The sequence below is a fragment of the Nicotiana attenuata genome, chromosome 7 (assembly GCF_001879085.1).
Source record: "Nicotiana attenuata strain UT chromosome 7, NIATTr2, whole genome shotgun sequence".
Classification (NCBI taxonomy): domain Eukaryota; kingdom Viridiplantae; phylum Streptophyta; class Magnoliopsida; order Solanales; family Solanaceae; genus Nicotiana; species Nicotiana attenuata.
The window spans coordinates 113,956,452-113,976,510 of record NC_031995.1 but is presented as its reverse complement, the minus strand read 5'-3'; the positions used below and the strand labels follow the sequence as shown (position 1 = coordinate 113,976,510).

The 20,059-nt window shown below is 35.7% G+C and overlaps 1 protein-coding gene across 1 annotated transcript; it reads right to left on the bottom strand.

The window, feature by feature from the left end:
• LOC109229747 (probable purple acid phosphatase 20) lies at window positions 4,823-10,112 on the bottom strand. Its single transcript, XM_019395299.1, has 5 exons — window positions 9,951-10,112; window positions 7,164-7,458; window positions 6,010-6,584; window positions 5,318-5,406; window positions 4,823-5,220 (listed from the first exon to the last, which is right to left on the bottom strand). The coding sequence occupies exons 1-5, from the start codon at window positions 10,092-10,094 to the stop codon at window positions 5,040-5,042; spliced, it is 1,284 nt and encodes a 427-aa protein (XP_019250844.1). The 5' UTR covers window positions 10,095-10,112; the 3' UTR covers window positions 4,823-5,039.

Here is a 20,059-nt window from a genome sequence, read left to right as displayed (position 1 = left end):
CCCCCCAAAAGCATTCACCGTTAAATGTGTCAGGTTATTTATATAATCAATTTTTAGGTATACACACATATATACAAGATTTCTATCGAAGTTTATACAGTCCGATGACTCTCAATGTTCAACGTAAGTAACCCCGCCGGAAAAAAAAAAATTGGTAATTAAGTGAAGAATAGTAAAGGTGCAAACCTAATTATTCACGGAGTTTCTAAACATGTACCAGCTAGCTCCCAAGGATTTCTCAATTCTCAAAATAATCACATGAGACTAATTTTCCTGTCTTAAACTACTTGTAACCAAAACAAGAAGTCTCCCTTCAAAACAAGAATTGTCATTAAAAGAAAAAAAATGGTATGTCGGTGTACGAAGCATCTCGCATTCACGCTAAAGGTGTCTAACAGGCCGGATCAACCCGTTTACGGACCGGCCCAGACCGGTTGAAACAGGAACCGGCCCGAACCGGTACAAAGGGGGCCGGGTGGGCTGGGTTAATGGGGTAAGGGGGGTTGGTCCGATCACCTAAATTCCACCGGTTAACTGGACCGGTCAAAACCGATCAATGCTATTTACTGTAGATCCGGTTAACCAGCCCGGACCGGACCAGTCCAGACCGGTATAACGGCTTCTTTCAGATTTTATTTTATTTTTTTAGTTATGCCTGACTTTCTGACCGTTGGCAACGGTCTGCTGGCCTTTGGGGCCATTGCCCAACGGCAGTTTTGCACAAATAGCCCATTTTTGGGTCTTTTTTTTTTTAAAATTAACACCTTTTGTAATTACCTAACTAACTAGCCCTTTGAAAAACTATAAATACACCCCCCTCTTCTTCATTTCTTCACCCATCTCTCATTTCTCAAACTCATATTCTCAATTATCATTCTCTCATTCTTCAACTAAAGTGCAATCAAGTATTTGGCTCTCATTATTTTTGGAATTTTATTTATCGTATTATTTATTATTTGAAGTTTGAAGTTTGAAGTTTGAACAATTGACGTTTCTTCGTGGTAACATTGGAGTTGCGAAATCAAAGTGTCCAATTTATTGCCGAATTCGGTGCACTTCCTCCAACTCTTTCTCTTATTTACTATTTTATTTCATATTTAATTTTTGCTAGTAGTTAAATTTTTACAATATGCTTAATGCTGCAAAAAGAGTTTGTAATAAGGTTACTAATCGGGAAAATAAAAAAAAAGAGGCAGTACTTCAGCATCTGGTAGTAATTTAAATGACTCTACACATATTTCTGAAACATTACCTGATAATAATATAGATTATGAAAAAATACAGGAAGATTTCGGTATAGATGATAATGAATTAGAAATGGAAGATGAGATACCACTTACACCTAGTAGTGTTGGAGCTGGTAGCAGGGGTGGTGGTCGTGGTGCTAGTAGTAGATCACCTGTGGCCCCGACTACTAATCGGAGAAAAAGAAGTAAGGTTTGGAAAATTTTTGACGAAATAGAAGGTACTGATAGAGTTAAATGCAGACTTTTGTAATGATAATTTTAAACATAAGACTGGAGGACAATTAGGGGGGACTGGGACACTTAACAGACATATGAGAATTGAACATCCTATAGAATGGGGCTCTGATGGAGATGGAAATCAAGCAACTCTAAACCCTATGACTGGAAGGCTTATGAAATATGATAAAATGAGGGATCGTGAGGAGTTAGCATAAATGATTGCTTTGGGTTGTCTACTTTTTTCTTTTGCTTCTTCATCATATCTTATTATGTATATTCAAAGGATTTATAATCCTTTATTTAAAGGTATCCCTAGAAGTACTTGTAGATCTGATATCTTTAGACTTCATGGACAATATCAAACATACATACGTTATTTGTTTAGCCACCTTCCTTGTAGAGTTTCTCTAACTTCTGATACTGGCCATGCTGTTAATGAAAATGATTATATGACAATTACATGTCATTGGATAGATGATAATTATTGTATGCAAAAACGTATTATCGCTTTTAAATATGATGAAGATCAGAGTCATAATGCTGTGTTTACAAGTACTACTATTTGCGAAGTTGTTGAATTTTATAATCTTAAGAAAAAAGTATTGTGTATGTCTTTTGATAATGCTTCTAACAATAATGCCGCAATTTCAATATTAAAACTGCATTTGCAACCACCACTTGACGAAATTTTTCATGTTAGGTGTGCATGTCATGTTTATAATTTAATTGTTAAAAGTGGCCTTGATTTATTTTCAACTGAGATTACTCATGTTAGAAGAGCAGTTGATGTTATTCAAGGAAATAATAGACAATCTAGAATTAGGGAATTTAAGAATAAGTGTACCGAGCATAACTTTAAGCCCAGATTCATGCCAAACAAAATTGTTACTAGATGGAATTATACATATATATTTTTAAAATGTTACTACAAATATAGATTCCCAATAACTGAAGTTGCTAATGCGCATTGTACTGATCCAAACCGTATGTTAACAACTACTACTTGGGAGGCCATTAATGATGTTGTTAAATTTTTACATAAATTTTATACAGCTACTATTGAGTTTTCTGGAGCATATTACCCTACTGTTACTATGGCTTTAGTACATATAGCTGAAATTTCTTTTCTAATCTTTGAATTTAAGAAGAAAGAAAAATATAAGGCTGTTGTTGAAAAAATGCATGCAAAATTCAAAAAATATTTTTCTTTCCAATTCCTCCGATTTACTTAATTGGTGTTGTTTTAAATCCTTCTATTAAGATGTCTGATTGTCACTAATTAGTCAATGCTATATATATGTTCGTATGAACAAGCTAAATGATTCTTTACAACAATTATATAATTATTATGCAAAATAATTGATGATGCTGCTCTTAATGTAGGCGATGTTAATCCCACTATGCATTTTACTACTTCTACTACTGTGGATGATGAAGAAGGCCTTGATAGTTTTAATATTTTTTCTACATTTTCTAACTTTGAAACCAGTAGCAGGAACATTGATGAACTTCAATTCTACTTGCAAAAGCAAAAAGAGTCTCGTACAAAGGAATTTTCACCGTTGGGATGGTGGCATGAGAATGGAAAGCAATTTTATGTTCTTTCCGCTATGGCTCGGGACGTGCTGAATGTGCCAATTTCAATTGTTGCATCAGAGAGTGCATTTAGCCAAGCAAGACAACAACTTGGAGACACCCGTCACTCATTGGGAAGCAATGCTTTGGAAGTTTTAGTATGTTTCAGAGATTGGATTAGATCGGAACGAAGAAATCAAGGACATGAAGATGTTGATAGCCCAGAACACGAGGAACTTGGAGATATATTAACACATGGTAACCCATCTGAATTTAACACTCCAAAAGAAGGCTAATCAGTTCATATTGATTATGAAGAACTTACTAAGGCAATGCAAAACCTTTGAATTTACTCTTTTTTCGTTAATTTACTTGTTGTTAAATGTAAACCTTTCAATTTGTAAGTTTGAATTTTGAAATAAATGTAGCACTTGCAATTTATAAGTGCAATTTTTCCCCATCTTCATTGTATTCTTTATATTTTTACTTTATTTTAATATAACTTACAATAGTTATACAAAATACAAAAAAGAAAATTAAAAATTACACTAACCCGGCCCGGCCCCTTGTACCCGTAACACTTACGGTTCATTTTTTACCCGGATGAACCCGAACCCGTTAAGCCCGGTAACCCCTAACCCGTAACCGGCCCGGTTCCAAACCCGTACGGTTCCAATTTTTCCCTACCCAGCCCGGCCCGGCCCGGCCCACCCGTTAGACACCCTTAATTCACGCAAGGTCCGGGAGAAGGGCTGCATTCAAAGGGGCGTGATTTAGGCAGTCTACCTTGATACAAGCATGTTCGAACCTGTAACTTATAAATCACACGGAGACAACTTTATCGTTACTCCATGACTCCCCTTCGAGTAAGGTAATTAACGTGGACAACAGCATGAAAGATCGGTAGAACAATGAAAAGGGATCAAGCTGTCTATTTCTCTATTCCTTTTCACTGTGGAATAATGTTAAGCAAACATTTTGTTGGCCAAATTGAAAAAAGGTCCATTGACATTAGCTTTGCTGCTAATTTACAGGGCCACAGCTTAACATATGTCAAGCATATGCTCCATGATTTGATAAAAATGAATGTAGCTACACAGGAATTGATAAAGGATCATCTAATTTGACTTACATTGACATTGTCACGAAATTAAAGTTAACTGTTGGAATTTTAAGAGATATACAAGTGTAGAATAATCTCATTAGTAGTAACACAAGAAAAAAAATTAAAAACATTGCATCATGAGCTTATTAGCTTGTAGCTGGTTTTAGTTATTAGGTTCGCAATTAAATATTTGAATACAACTTTAATTTGAATAATATCGGTTGTTCGGTTGATAGAATAAGGGATAATCAATCCGGGGATATAATAAGAGATTACGTTGTCCCGCATTTGTTTATGGTATTAACTAATCCCCGAAACTATTTTGTACTAAGTGGGATACTAATCTCATTGGATATCATTATCTATCCCATCGTGCTAATGAAACGACCCCTTAAAGAAAAATAGAGATCCATCATTCTTTTCTTTATTTTATAATAATTGAACTAAAGGACAGCCCGATGCACTAAGCTGCTATGAGCGAGGTTTGGGGTTTGGGAAATGACCGGATCACAAGGGTCTATTGTACACAATCTTACCTTACATTTTTGCAAGAAGTTGTTTCTACTACTCGAACCCGTGACCTCCTGGTCACATTGCAACAACTTTACCAGTTACGCCAAAGCTCACCTTTTACCAGTTCAGTTATTTTATGATTGAACTATTTAGGTATAAAGAAAATAACAAAAAGTCAACTTCATAGCAACGTTTGAAACTGAGCTGGTCCTTTTTCCATGGACATGAAACTAGAAGTATACAATCATCACTGTTGAATTTTAAATTCTTTTCTAAGTCTATAATCTCACAAGTATTTTCTTCATTACTCTCTCTCTCTCTCTTGCTTTTTTTTTTTTTTTTTGGTGGGGTATTTTCTTTCAATTTGAATATTGCCTTTATCATTTACAAGGGGAATAAGAAGAAAGATTTGTTATCCAAATAGTATCAGCAACAACAGCTTCATCATCATCATTTCTATGCCATGTCCATTTTGCATGTGTTGCATTTACCACATCAAATTCTCCATGTCCAAAACTTGCCTCCCTGAATAGTGAAATTTTTGGTTGTGGATCTATGTACCTATATTAATTGATCAATAAAAAAAGTCAATATATTTCTACGCGCAAAAAGTGACATATGAAATTGAAACGCGAAATACTTTGTGGGCCAGACTTACTTGCTAGCGAGGCCTTCCCTATTACCACCATCTCCAATTGTGATGTATATTGGACCACAATTATTAGCTTTGTCTTTGTAAACTCGAGCCTATATCATGAATTAAAACACAAAAAAAGAATTAATTGTCAGGAAATCATCTCACAGTAACATACTTTTTGTGATGAAATTGATAGCCATTTTCAAGATTTTCTACATATTAGAGGTGATTATTTTGTCAAGAAACTATCCTCGTGATCATCAACAACAACAATAGATCCAGTGGAATCCCACAAGTGGGATCTGAGGTGGGTAGTGTGTACACAGACCTTACTATACCCTGGGAAGGCAGAGAGTTTGTTCCCGATAAACTCCCGACATCCTAGTGAGCATCATCATCAACAACAAGAACAACACTATGGAATCTCACAAGTGGAGTCTGGGGCGGGTAGTGTATACACAGACCTTACCCCTACCCTGGAAAGGTAGAGAGCTGTTTCCGATAGACTCTCGGCATCCTAGTGATCATCATCAATAACAATAACAACACAAACCCTGTGGAATCCCACTAGTGGGGCATGAGAGGGTTGTGTATACGCAGACCTTACCTCTACCCTGGGAAGGTAGACATGCTGTTTTCCGATAGACCCTCGGCATCCTAATGATCATCAAGAAAGAAAAACAAGGAGATCTAAGAGTGAAAAAGAAGCTTACGAATCTCTCGTAGGCGTGAATGTGCCCAGCGAAAACAATATCAACACGAGCCTCGAAGAGTAAATCCTCCATAGATGATTTCATGCCATAAGATTCATGCTCACCTTGATGAGCAGTGTTAGAATTGTACCATGGTGCATGTAAAAGAACAACCAACCATGGAGTTTTTGTTCTGTCAACTTTCTTCAAATCAGTTACGAGCCAGTTGTATTGGGCCGAGTCAGGCCCAAAATCAGTGTAGGAACCCAACATAATGACATGAACTCCAGCAATTTCAAAGGAATAGTATAAGTTTGAAGTTGAACCACTTTGCTCAAATGGCATGAGCCATCTTGCATTATAGGCAGTAAAGGGTTGGCTATGAACCACTGGAAATTTCTCAACCTCATGGTTGCCTTGAGTCACCATCCACGGCCGTTGGCTCGCGAGCGGCTCCACCAACCGGCCAAACGAGTCCCATCGTGGCTGGAGCATGTCCGCGTACGATAAGTCCCCGGGCAATAACAAAACGTCGTAGTTTGATTTTGCAATATGATCAAGAGTTGATGTTGTCCATTCAGTTTGCCCTAAGTCACCTATAATTCACATATATTTATTAGTCTTAACTGTAAAATTTTGATACACTCGAACATATGCATTAAAAGAGGCAATGCATATCATATTATACAGCTTCCTCCGTCCTATTTCGAGTTATTTATGCTGACAGTATAAAGAATTCTTATACAATCAAGTGTAAACTGATAAAGCGTATAATACAGTATGTTACATGCTACAACTTAAAACTAACTGTAAATATTTGTTAAAGAGGGTAAAATTATTAACCTAAATAGTCGTTCACCCGACCGCTTAAACTAAAAGTAGTCGAAATATATAAAACTATGTATAATCAGGGTATAATCTATCTATGTATACCGGCTAGGACAAATAAAGAGCGAATCCGGTCAGCTATTTGTGTTAGGATCGTTAAATAATTGAAGCATTAACCTAAATAGCCACTCACTTAATTTGTTAAACTAAAAATAGTCGGCGAGTGTATAATATATATAACTGTGTATAAACAATATATACTATGTATACCGGCTAGAAAAAGTAAATTTTAAATCTAGCCGGCTATTTATGTAACAATCTCAAAATAATTCAGGTAGGGCTAGTACCTATAACTGCAAACTTGATAGGAAATCCAGCTGGAGGGGTTTTGAAACTGAACTCAGGGCTTGAATCTGGGCCACAACGGTAATAGTAGACAGTATTGGGCTTTAAAGGCCCAATAACAACATTATGAATTTCCCCAGACTTGTACAAAATATATTTGTATGATGTGGTTTCCCCATTTGCTGAAAATGGGTAGCTTCCCGGAGTTGTACCGTACTGTACCGTCGCCGGCGTGCCGGAATCTTTGGTAATCCACGAAATCCTCATCTTGTCTTCTCCAACCATGGAAATATGCACCTGAAAGTGTGAGATGGCTAAAATTGTAATACTAAGTACAATCTAAAAGCTTAAACTATTAGATAATATATCAGAACGTTTTATTTTAGGGATTTGTATTAGGTTTCTACAAATCCCAACTCTATCGGTTCGAGCCGTGGAATAAGCCATTGATGCTTGCATCAGGGTAAGTTGTCTCTGAGTTGCTCGGACACGAGTGCGGATGTCTCACACGGGTGCGAATCCTTCGAGATGTAAATTCTATGATTTAGGAGACTCTAGTACGGATACAGGTGCGAGGATCCGGCTAAAAATAACTCAAAAAAAACAAAAATATGAAAATATCTCTATATTATGAGAAATTTTGAGCAATACTTACGTATAACTTATAAAGTATTGATTTCTTTTTTATTCTCATGTTGTAGATAAGTGAATGATTGATTTCCTAGATAAGGTATATTATTTTCTTCCCTAGTTTTGGTTATTGTAATTCGTCTCGATTTTTTTCGTCCGCCATGGTCAAAGTACCCAAAATTACTTGACCCTATCCGATATGAATCCCATACCCACTCCCCATACTAGTGTCATATCGAACGGGTGCGGCATCTAACCTGCCGTGTCGGAGCAACTTCGGCTACCTACATCACACCCTTTGGGTGAGGCCCTTTTCCGTATCCTGCGTGCATACGAGATGTTTCGTGCACCGGGCTGCCCTTTAAGAACATAAAAGTGGCAATGAGACTTAGAGAGCTTTTGATTCACTAATATCATATTGAATTGTGTGAATCTAACTCATTAAAATTTATATTGTAAAGAAAGTATAATAATTTACTTACATTTACAATAGAAAGTATCGATCTTGCAAAATACTATAGTTTCAAATATTCATTTTTGTTGAATTAAGAGTCATTGGTCTAGTTATTGCTTACAATGGAGAGGACTTAAAATTCTGTAATTTTGTGTCATTGGACCGGTAGAAAGTAGGGTTATGGATTTGTTCCTAAACAGAATACTATTAAACAAATCCAGATTAAATTGCTTTGCTATTTATTTTATTTTATTTTGTTCATTTTCAAACATACTTAGTGGTGGCCTACTATCTCGTTGACCAAACTTAAGAATAACTTGTACCAAGGACAATTGAAAAGAAACAAGAAATACACACATCGTCAATTATAACAACAATAACAACGACTCAGTATAGTAACACAAGTGGGGTTTGGGGAGGGTAGTGTGTACGTAAACCTTATCTCTACCACGATGGGGTAGAGAGGCTGTTTCTAATAGACTCTCGGCTCAAGAAGACGAAAAGACAAAAAGAGAAAATATATCAATACCATCATGTAAATAATAACACAACATAAGAACCAGTGAATAGATGAAAGACAAAAATAATGACCAGTAAATAATGCACGGCACTATGAAAACGGAAAAGTAGTGTAAACACAGCCCTGACCACTAGAAGTAAAAAATTACAATATATTAGGCTAGACGGTGAATATAATATATTAATTAGCTCAACCTCCTCAAATTAAACCCACCGCCCAAGTTAGTGCCTTAGAAAGTGAACACAACGAGTAATTACAGATAGTAAATTAAATATACTGACAACAAATTTTTGTAACTTTTGATGAAGCCAATGTATGTATAGGTTGACATTTAACAAAACTAAAGTACTACTTTCTTCATCTTTATGTGTTCATTAATAAATAAAATATATTCCAAAATATTTGTCATTTAAAGTCCCACCTTATTACTTCAAGAAAGTATATAGTAGTAATTAATCATTCACTAAGGAAGAGATACATATAATCTATTCAAATATCTTTTATAATTAATGTTATTAAGTACTTCTTTTTAATAAGTATATCAATATTTTAAACGACATATAGAAGTACCGAAATAACAATTACTACGAATAAAGAGCAGTCCGATACACAAGGTATCTCGCATTCACGTAAGTTACGAGGAAGAGCTTTGGGTGTGATGTAAATAACTTACACTATGCAAGTATTAGTGACTGCTTTCACAGTTCAAACTTGTAACATATTGATCAAATAGAGACAATTTTACCGTTGACACCCCTTTTACCAAAAAGAAAAATAAATTTACTAGTCCCTCCGGTCCACAATAAATAACCAATTTATTTTTTTTATTTTCCAAAATAAGTGTCCATTTATATTATCAAGAAAAAATTCAATTTATTTTTTCAAAATTACCCTTATGTACGTATCCCTAAAAAATCATTTACTCCTCATATTTGAGAAGAGAAGTAAGTGCTACTATAACTATGGTGCAACATTTAATGAAGGATAGTTTAGTCACACTAACTATTTTCGTCTAGAATTTAATATTTCCTTAATGGGTGTGCCCAAAGCAAATTGGTCGCTTATCGTGGACCGGACCGGAGGAAGTATAAAAGATGTTGATAATTACATACGAAAACACATATCTTAGGGAGTGTGAATATAATAATAATGGAATTGAAATGAGGGTTTAATACTAGTAATTACCTGTTGAGGAGAAGAGGAATCAAGATCATCAGATAAAGATACAAAGATGGAGTTTCTTGGTTTTGGTCTATCATATGAAAGTGAAGAATCAATGGCTAAGCTTATCGCCAATATAAATAGGACCAACACCTTAACAGCAGCCATGGAAATAAGATTGTGGGTGTGGGGGGGGGGGGGGGGGGGGGGGGGGGGGGGGGGGGGGGGGGGGGGGGGGGGGGGGGGGGGGATGGGGGGGGGGGGGGGGGGGGGGGGGGGGGGGGGGGGGGGGGGGGGGGGGGGGGGGGAGGGGGGTTGCAGAAGGAGATATATAGAAATTTCTATGAGAATATGAATCAAAAGGCAATAATAAGTGTATATATATCTATGGATCACTTGGGGGGGGGGGGTGGAGGGGGAGGGGGGGGGCCAGGAGAAGTGAAGGTGAAATTTTAGGATTTCACGATTACGAAAATCTTAAACTCTTATAGGTAGTTCCTCTAAATATGTTTCATGTTTTGACTATGTTGTGTGCGCATGAATTTTTGTAATCGGTGTCAATTTTAATAGAAGTACGCTATAATAACTTCAATTATCATATTTCTAGACAAGAAATATTCTCTTTCAAATATTTGCAAAGAAATATTATTATTTGCAAAATAATAACTCTGACTTATTAGAGCAAAATAAAGCATATAACCAATGTACCGAGAGATAATTTACGTCAAGTAGTGTCATGTTTTCCTACTTATCTGTTTTCTTACAGTATTAATAAATATATTTAGTAAAAAAATTCGACGAAGCGGTGTCGCGTGACACCGCTTCACTAAGAGTGCATCCACCCCTGCTAAGGGGTAAATAGCCTACCCTAATATACTTATTAGTGGCTGCTTTCACGGTCGAATTCGTGATCTATTGATCACACGAAAATAATTTTACCATTACTCCAAGACTCCCCTTCTCAGCTTCTTTTGCAATAACAAAAAATATCATCCTTGTTCTATTTTTATAGAGTAATTTACCAAGAAAGTTGAATTTCTCTCCTTTACTTAGCTTCGTCCCCATAGATATCTAGTATATTTTATATTGAAAATATTGGGTCTAGTTGAACCTGTCAAGGGATGGGATAGAAGAAATTGAATGTGAATTCATGGGCTGTTCCTATGTAAAATGTTTTGTCAAATTTGTCTTTTAGGACGGATGTCATAATCACACGTGGCCAACTTAGAGAGGTGACACGTAAAACACAGAAATAAATCTGCTGGATATATTTAGGAAGAACTATTTTGGAAATAATATCAATGAATTTCACTTTTATATCTTTGTTTATGGTAAAGTCATATATATTATAAGTTTATCAAAAAAGGTTTATAATCGCAGTTCAAGATACTGTTTATGAGTCCGATTAATAAATTCTAACAGATATGATATTATATAAATGAATAAGCAAAATGATCCTATATTATGATAATTTTAAGTTGTACTTCAATATTCCTTGTTAAAAATTGGAAGGCTACATTAATTATCCTTTGAAAAATCCAATCAATTCATAACTAAACCTTAAATTCAGAACGGAAACTAAGATACAGAAAAAAGTCTAACTTATTCTCTAATATAAGATGGTAAACCCTAATAAATGTCACATTCTCAACATACAACTGGAATTTAGATAATAATTATTTTTCCCGGTTACAATATTGACTTTCGTAATTTTTATAAAAAATATTGACATTATAAAAAGGGAAATCATTTACTATTTTTGTCACCTCTACCATTATCGTCTCAATTAGTGAAATATAAATTAAATAAGATATTCAAATAGAGATAAAGCGCAATTGAAACAATAACTCATATGATTGAAAATTATTTTAGTGTATGTGCAAAACTTTAAAAAGACAAATAATATGAATGGAAAAGATATTAAATTGAATTTTAATCCTCAAATAGAGCGACATAAATGTTCTTATTTGGGAAAAAAATAAGAATAGTTATAATTTTCAATGTTTTACGTTAGGATATACGTAATGTATTGGAATTGCGGCTACGGTTTCGTCATTATTGTCTTCTTCTCCATATTCAAGCGCAAAATGTTTATACACTTTTCTTTTTGGATTTTGGCCTTTAAATTTTGGCTATTTGCTAAAATGCTTTACAGATCTAGCCAATATTAGTAATATTCAGTTATTTATTGAAACTATCAACTATGTTTAGCTTTATGGCTTATTGTGCTTGTATCATTTCGAAAAATATCATTTTCGTTTTCGTTCTTTTTTATTTGGCAGATTATCCTACTTCTTGGATGAATCTACTTCTATTTCTTTAAAAACTATTTCTCCTTTTTCCATCACCTAAAACAAGTGGAACTCATTATTAAATGCATTTATCTGCTCCGTTATGTTTAAAACTATTTGATAATATAATCCTATCAAATTTTTCATGCCATTGTTTTGGAGCTTGTTTTAATACATACAAGGACTTAACCAATTTACAAACTTTCTTCTTATTTCCAGGAAGCACAAACCCTTCGGGTTGCTCCATATAAACTTCTTCATCAAGATCACCACTTAAGAATGTCGTCTTAACATCCATTTGATGGACATTTAGATTATATATTGATGCCAAAGCAAACAATACTCTTATTGAGGTAATCCCGGCCACAGGAGCATAAGTGTCAAAATAATCTATTCCTGCTTTTTGTCTGAATCCCTTGGCTACTAGTCTAGCTTTAAATATTTGTAGAGAATCATCACTATTGTATTTTCTTCTAAAAACCCATTTACACCCAATAGGTTTAGTATTAGAAGGTAAATCTGCCAATACCCATGTACCATTTGATAAAAGAGAATTCATTTCATCATTTACAGCTTCTTTCCAGAAAGAAGAATCCCGCGAAGCCATAGCCTCACTATAGGTTTTAGGATCCTCTTTTAAATTTAAAATAATGGGTATTTTATTTAATACTTCATCTCTACTTCCTTCTACCAAAAAGACTAGTGCTTGAGAAGAAATAAAATCAGAACCTATATTTTTTTCTTTTCTAAATCTTTGACTTTTTCTTGGTTCTATGGGAGATTCAATTGCCTTTCTTTTATTGTTAGAAGAAGAACTAGGTTCTGTACCATTTTCTTGAGTTACTGCATTATCACCAATGCTTGCTGCATTACCATCTTGTTTAGTAATTTCTGTATCCTCATGTGAATTATTAGAATCACCAATAAACTTTGTTTCCAAGAACTCAACATCTTCAGATTCCACAATATACTTAGACTCAATGTCCAATAATCTGTATGCCTTTGAGTTCTCAGCATATCCTACAAATATGCTTTTAATTCCTCTAGGTCCTAACTTAGTCCTTTTAGGATCTGGAATTCTATAATAGGCTAAACAACCCCATACCTTTAAGAAATTTAAGTTAGGCTTTCATCCTTTCCATAATTCATATGGTGAAACCTTAAATTTCTTTGAAGGTACTCTATTGTGCACAAAACAAGTCGTTAACAAAGCTTTCCCTCACAAATTCGTTGGTAACTTTGCATGTAAAAGCATGACATTAACCATATCTACCAACGTTCTATTTTTTCTTTCAGCAAGACCATTTTGTTGTGGGGTATACGGCGCACTAACTTGGTGAATCAAACCATTTTCTTCACAAATACAGAAAACTCATTGGAAAGATATTCGCCTCCTCGATCACCACGTAGGATCTTAATCTTCTTTTCTAATTAATTTTCAACTAATGCTTTGTAACTCTTAAACATATCAAATGCTTGATCTTTTATTTTCATTAAGTAAACATGCGTATATCTAGAATGATCATCTATAAAAGTAATAAAGTGTCTATTTCCAGCTCTAGTTAAATGACCATTCAATTCACATATATCGGAATGCACAAGTTCAAGTAAATTACTTGTTCTTTCATTCTTTGGAAAAGATTTCTTAGTCATCTTAGCTTGTATGTATATTTCACATTTTTTGTCATTATTCTCACCATCAGGAATTAATTTATTTTTAGACATAAACTTAACATATCGAAAATTAACATGTGAAAGTCTAGCATGCCATAAATTAATAGATGACTCAATCATATAAGCAGAAACTTCAACTTTATTGTTTGTTGTTATTGTTAAATATCTTTTTTTGTGCCCGTGGTCCATTGGAAACAGACTTCTTTATAGAGATAAGGTCTGAGTAGACACTACCCTCCCTAAAATTCACTCGTGAGATTATACTAAATTTATTGTGGTTGTTGTTGATTCATTTTCGTCTACAAATAAGTTAGAATTATTGAGCAACCAATAAGTTCTCCTTTATTTCCCTCAAAATACCAGGGATATTCCTTTGTCCTTCCTTCTTCCAGTATCATGAGATATCTCCATCTGACAGGGAGTAGATTAAATTAATTTCCTGAATCACAATTATGGTGTGTTTGGTATGACGGAAAATATTTTTTCATTTTCCACTGTTTGGTTGTTCAAAATAGTTTGGAAAATATTTTTCTAGATATTACTGTAGGCATCTAAATTTTATTAGATTTAAATCCATAAAAAATTGGACTATATTTTTGAATTAAAGATATGTTAGTTCAAATAAATTTATTGGGCTAATATAATTGAATTAGTTATATAAGTCCAATATACATGGATTAGATAAATAAGTCCAAATCTATTGGGTTAGCCTATTTAATTGGGCTACGTATGATGAGCCCACTTAATTAGGCCCAATATGCCATCTTCCTAGAGGCCCAATTTGTTGCCACGTGTCAAATGACGTGGCACGCCAAGTCAAACGGAAGAGCCAATAGGATCGTGCTACGTGTCAAAATGACAAGGCATGCCAAGCCAAATTAAAAGGCCAATGAAAACGCGCCATGTGTGCAAGTGACATGTTCTAGCCAATCAAATACGACCTTGTCACACTTCAATTTGATTGGTCAGAAAGAGTTTGTTCTTATCATAACTCTTCCCTCCGACAACTATAAATAGGGGTCTTCATAACCCAGAAAAGGCACCAGAAGTCATAACAAGAAGCAAGAGAGAGCTTGTGGATCCAACGCCGCAAATTTCTCTACAAGTTTCAAGCTTCAAGCAATCAAGTTCAAGTTCAAGATCAAGAAATCAAGTTTAAGCTCAAGAATGAAAAACAAATCAAGATTCAAGAAGTACGAGTTCAAATCAAATTTCGTGCTAGTTGAATTCAAGATCATCGTTCGTGACAAAAAAATATAGATTCAAGATCAAGCTCAAAGGCCCTTGAATTTATTTACTGTTGGAAAGAAGATGTCACGACCCGGATTTCCCACCCTCGGGGGTAGTGATGGCGCCTACTAATGAGAGCTAGGCAAGCCAAATTTAATTACTTTTTTATTAATAACATAATTCCTTTTAAAAATTATCGGCAATAATACAAAAGCAATGAAATTAAATAATAAGCGGAAGTCTCAATATTATAGAAAACTGAATAAAAATGCGGAAAATCTCAACAAAAGCCTCTACCCAAGACTGGTGTCACAGTTTCACAGACGGTCTAAGAATACTACACATGAAGGTCTGAAAGAAATAAGCTCGACACTGTCTCCAGAAATACATGAAAGAAACAGGAATATAGATGAAAGGAGACGCCAGGGCCCGCGAACGCCTGCAAGGCTACCTCGGGTCTCGCTGGACCGAAAGCCTGCTCCCACACTACTGCTGCTGCTGTCCGAAGCCTGGATCTGTGCAAAATAGCACAGAGTGTAGTATCAGCACAACCGACCCCATGTGCTGGTAAGTGCCTAGCCTAACCCCGGCGAAGTAGTGACGAGGCTAGGACCAGACCGCCAAATAAACCTGTGCAGATATATATACAAGTACAACAGAGACGTAGCAAGAAAATAACAATTTAAGCTGGGGAAGGGAGCATGCTTCAGGGGCAACAGTTAGAAATAGAACCTCAGGAATAATAAAGCGTACATCTACAATTTAACTTCTAGCAGTAAATGAAGAGATAAGGCAACTTTCATGTTCAATTCATCTTGTTGCAGGCGTGCAACCCGATCCCATTTCTCAATATCTCGTGGTAGGCGTACCACCCGCTCCCATTTCAATATCACTCGTGGTAGGCGTACCACCCGCTCCCATTTCCATTAAATCAACAGTTCCTCTAAAAGAAATTTACTCAAACAAACGCAACAATTAATACGAGTTCATAAGACAACAGGTACATGAAAATTATGATTCACGAAGGAAAAACAATTAATGACAAGTAGCAATTAGTTATGGATTATAAGGGGGCAATTAGGTAATTTAGTAATTAATATGTTGAATGTCACGTAGCAATTAGGTCACATAATCATGTAGCAATTAAGGCATAAATTCAAGATATAACGTTGCGCAAGGACACCTTGGTTCAATAATAACAAGTAACACGAAAAAGGGAGATGTCAACGTAAAGAATCACAGAAATAATGGAATAAGACAAGTAATGCATTTGAACTGATAACAACAAGAAATCATAGCAGCAACAAGTGCACGGCATTACCCATCGTGCTTTTACTCTCATCCTCACCAAGCAATGATATCATAAAATGTGCACGGCATCACCCTTCGTGCTTTTACTCTCTTTCCTCACATATAATCAATAGAATTGGCACGGAATGGTACATCGTGCGGCACAGCATCACCCTTCGTGCTTTACACTCTTTTCCTCACAATAAGCAAACAGGCACGGCATCACCCTTCGTGCTTTACACTCTTTCCTCACAAGAAAACAAACAATGCACGGCATCACCCTTCGTGCTTTAACACTCTTCCTCACCCAATCAATAATCACAAACAAGGGCAAGGGGATAAATAAACAATAATGAAAATCCCGGCAAGGGAACACAAACAAACAATTAAAACCCGGCAAGGGTACAACATCAATAATCTCAACGTCCCAGCAAGGGAAATATCAATAACTCTTTCTCTTTCTTGCACTTTCATCTCATAGTTCACATTATCACTCGAGCCAATGCTCCAAAGATTTACTTATCTCATATAACTTCACAATTTGTATTTCAACTCGAACCAACGCTCCACGAAGTTCAAAGATCACAATTTCTTTCACAAGATCTTTACAACATATATAAGTCATCAATTAAACATGGAAGATATAACAAAATCCCAACTATTCGCAAAATAAGGACTCACGGTCATGCTAGACACTAATGTATAGATACTCGTCACCATGCCTATACATCGTACTCGACAATTAGCAAGTAGCAAATAAGACTCAACTCCTATTTCCTCAAGCTAGGGTTAGACCAAACACTTACCTCGATGCCTTAAACTCAACTCAAGCCTCAACTATGACTTTACCCTGTGATTCCACCTCCAATCCGCTCGAATCTAGTCACAAATTACTTAATTGCTTTAATAAACATTAAATGAATCAATTTGAATGCATAAAAATGAGTTTCCCAAAGTTTTTTCCAAAAATTCCAAAATTGCCCCCGGGCCCACGTGGTCAAAACCCGAGGTTCGAACCAAAACCCGGTTACCCATTCCCCTATGAACTCAAATATGTAAATTGTTTTGAAATCGGACCTCAAATTGAGGTCCAAATCCCCAATTTTTAGAAAACATAGGTTCTACCCAAAACCCCCAATTTCACCCATGAAAATCTTTGATTTTAAATGGAAAACATGTTAAATGATGCTAATGGTTGAAGGAATTGAGTAGAAATTACCTTACAATTGATTTGGAGAAGAAAGATTTCTTGGAAAATCGCCTATGGGTGTTTGAGTTTGAGAAAATGTGAAAAATGAAGCTCCAAATCGGTTAAGTATAAAATATGCTGGGCTGCGGATATGGGAAATGCGAACTGGGTTCGCAATTGCGAACCTTGCAGGCATGGGAAATGCGACATTTCTGTTCGCATTTGCAAACTCAGGCCTGTCACACCTCCTTTTTACCTACACCCGCAAGGGTATAAAGGAGTTTATCCAATTAAAGGACAATCGAAACAGGATTTATTATTAAAGATTCAAAGTCGCCACTTGGGAGATTTATGGTGTCCCAAGTCACCGGTTTAGAATCCCGAATCGAGGAAAAGAATGACTCTGTTTAACAGTCCGCAAACCAGAAATCCGAGTAAGGAATTCTGTTAACCCGGGAGAAGGCGTTAGGCATTCCCGGGTTCCGTGGTTCTAGCACGGTCGCTCAACTGTCATATTTGGCTTAATTATCTGATTTTAATACATGTTTTAACCTCTGTGCTTTTTAATTTTAAACCGCTTTTATTATTATTTTTAAAGAGAATTGCAACGTCGTGAAAACACGTCTCGAACCACGTCACATAAATGCACCCGCGGTTTTTGACACAGTTCAACTTCGTCGGGATTTGGATTTGGGTCACATAAATGTGCACCCGAGTTTAAGAAGGTAATATTATTAAATGTCGGACCTAAAGCAACTAGCGTATCATTAACTTTGTGGGTTGCCATGAAATTTGCTAAATGGCATACCCGATTTCTAATTTTTAGAGAAGTAATTAAAGAGGGCCACGCAATTTATGAATTTTGCTTGGCGCGGCGCACCTCGTTTTTATTTTATGGCCAACCTAAAAGAACTATGATTTTCTATTAAGTACTGTCTCTAAAAGGGCCTTAGCTAATTAGCAATTACTATTTTTAAAAGCATTCAAGGTATTTGGGTCTCGAGTTCAAGTCTACATTTAAACAAGAGGAGAGCTTCTTTAGCGAATTTGGGGTTATATAACTGGACGGAAAATCTCAATGAAGTGTCCAAATTTTGGGCCCAAAATGAGCCCAATTGAAAGTGAGGGGAGAACGTTCAGGGATAGGGACCTGGCTGTTTTTCAGCTGGGCCTACATTGAGCCCAATGTGAGGGAAAACCCAATTACAAATCATGCAAATCCTACAGCCCAGATTAACTAAGCAAACAAACTTGGTTCAATAAGCATTTGAAAATTCAAGTTCTCGACCAGCATTTTAAAAATTCAGGTATACTAACACATGAATAAGACGTAAACATTAGGCATGAGTGACAAATAACTTGTTTTCAGGTTCAATGTATAAACCTATGCCATGCTTTTAATCACAATTTCAACTGGACTCATGCGTTGACATTCAGGGAGAAGAACTGGTGAACACATCACGTATAACGAATAGAATCCATGAACAACCTAATAAACTAATAACTAATCAACTAGAATTCCAAAAGTGCTTTTGATTTCTGATTTAAAACTAGTTGGTCACCTACTTAATGATGCTGAACTAATACTACTGAATACAAACTCATGTAATTTTGAGATCGTTTAAAAATAGTCCAACAGTCCATTAATACAATTGAAATATTGCTCAAGTAGATCGATCAAACTAAATTTCTAAACTAAATGACAAAGGCAAAACGTCCAGGCGCAAACAAGCATTTCCTCATCATTTAACTTCAAAATGGGTTTCTACATGTGGATATAATCTTCAGCATCACTTGAGCATAAGAATATACCTGGAAATTGGAATAGAAAGGAAAAAATGGAAAGTCAGCTAAGACAATAACGAGCAGCAGTCCACAGCCAAGGCAATTGAATCAATTACAACTCCCAGAAATACCACAGCAATCCAGAGACAATTTGCAGAAGAATAAACACCAAAAAGCAAACGAAACCAGATATGATTGGATCAAAATATACTCGAAATCAACCAGAATTCCCTGAACTTGAACCAAACGAGATCTAATAGATACTCAAACCATTTTTAACCCTCTATTGAACTTATAATTTGATCTACGGCTGAAATTCAAACTTAATCTAAGAGAGTTCACTAAAACAGTATTTTTTGTAGGTTTTCTGTTGCCTTTTTTTTGTATTTTTTTGAAAGAACTCAGATCTAAAGGAATTTTTGATTTGAAATTCAAATTTTCAGCTTGTGAAAACTTGTGGAAATTTGGGGTGAATTTTTCAGATGCCAAAACTTGTCAATTAAGGCATTAGGGACTGCTTTATATAGGCAAGACTAAGGGCAGCCCTCAGATTTCATTTTTCTTTAGTCCTTCTTTATTTTCAGTTTTACTCACTTAGTCCCTTATTTGCTGACTTGTTACTCAAGTTCTGCACAGTTTTGTAATTATAACTGCAACCCTCTTCTAGAAGAGTC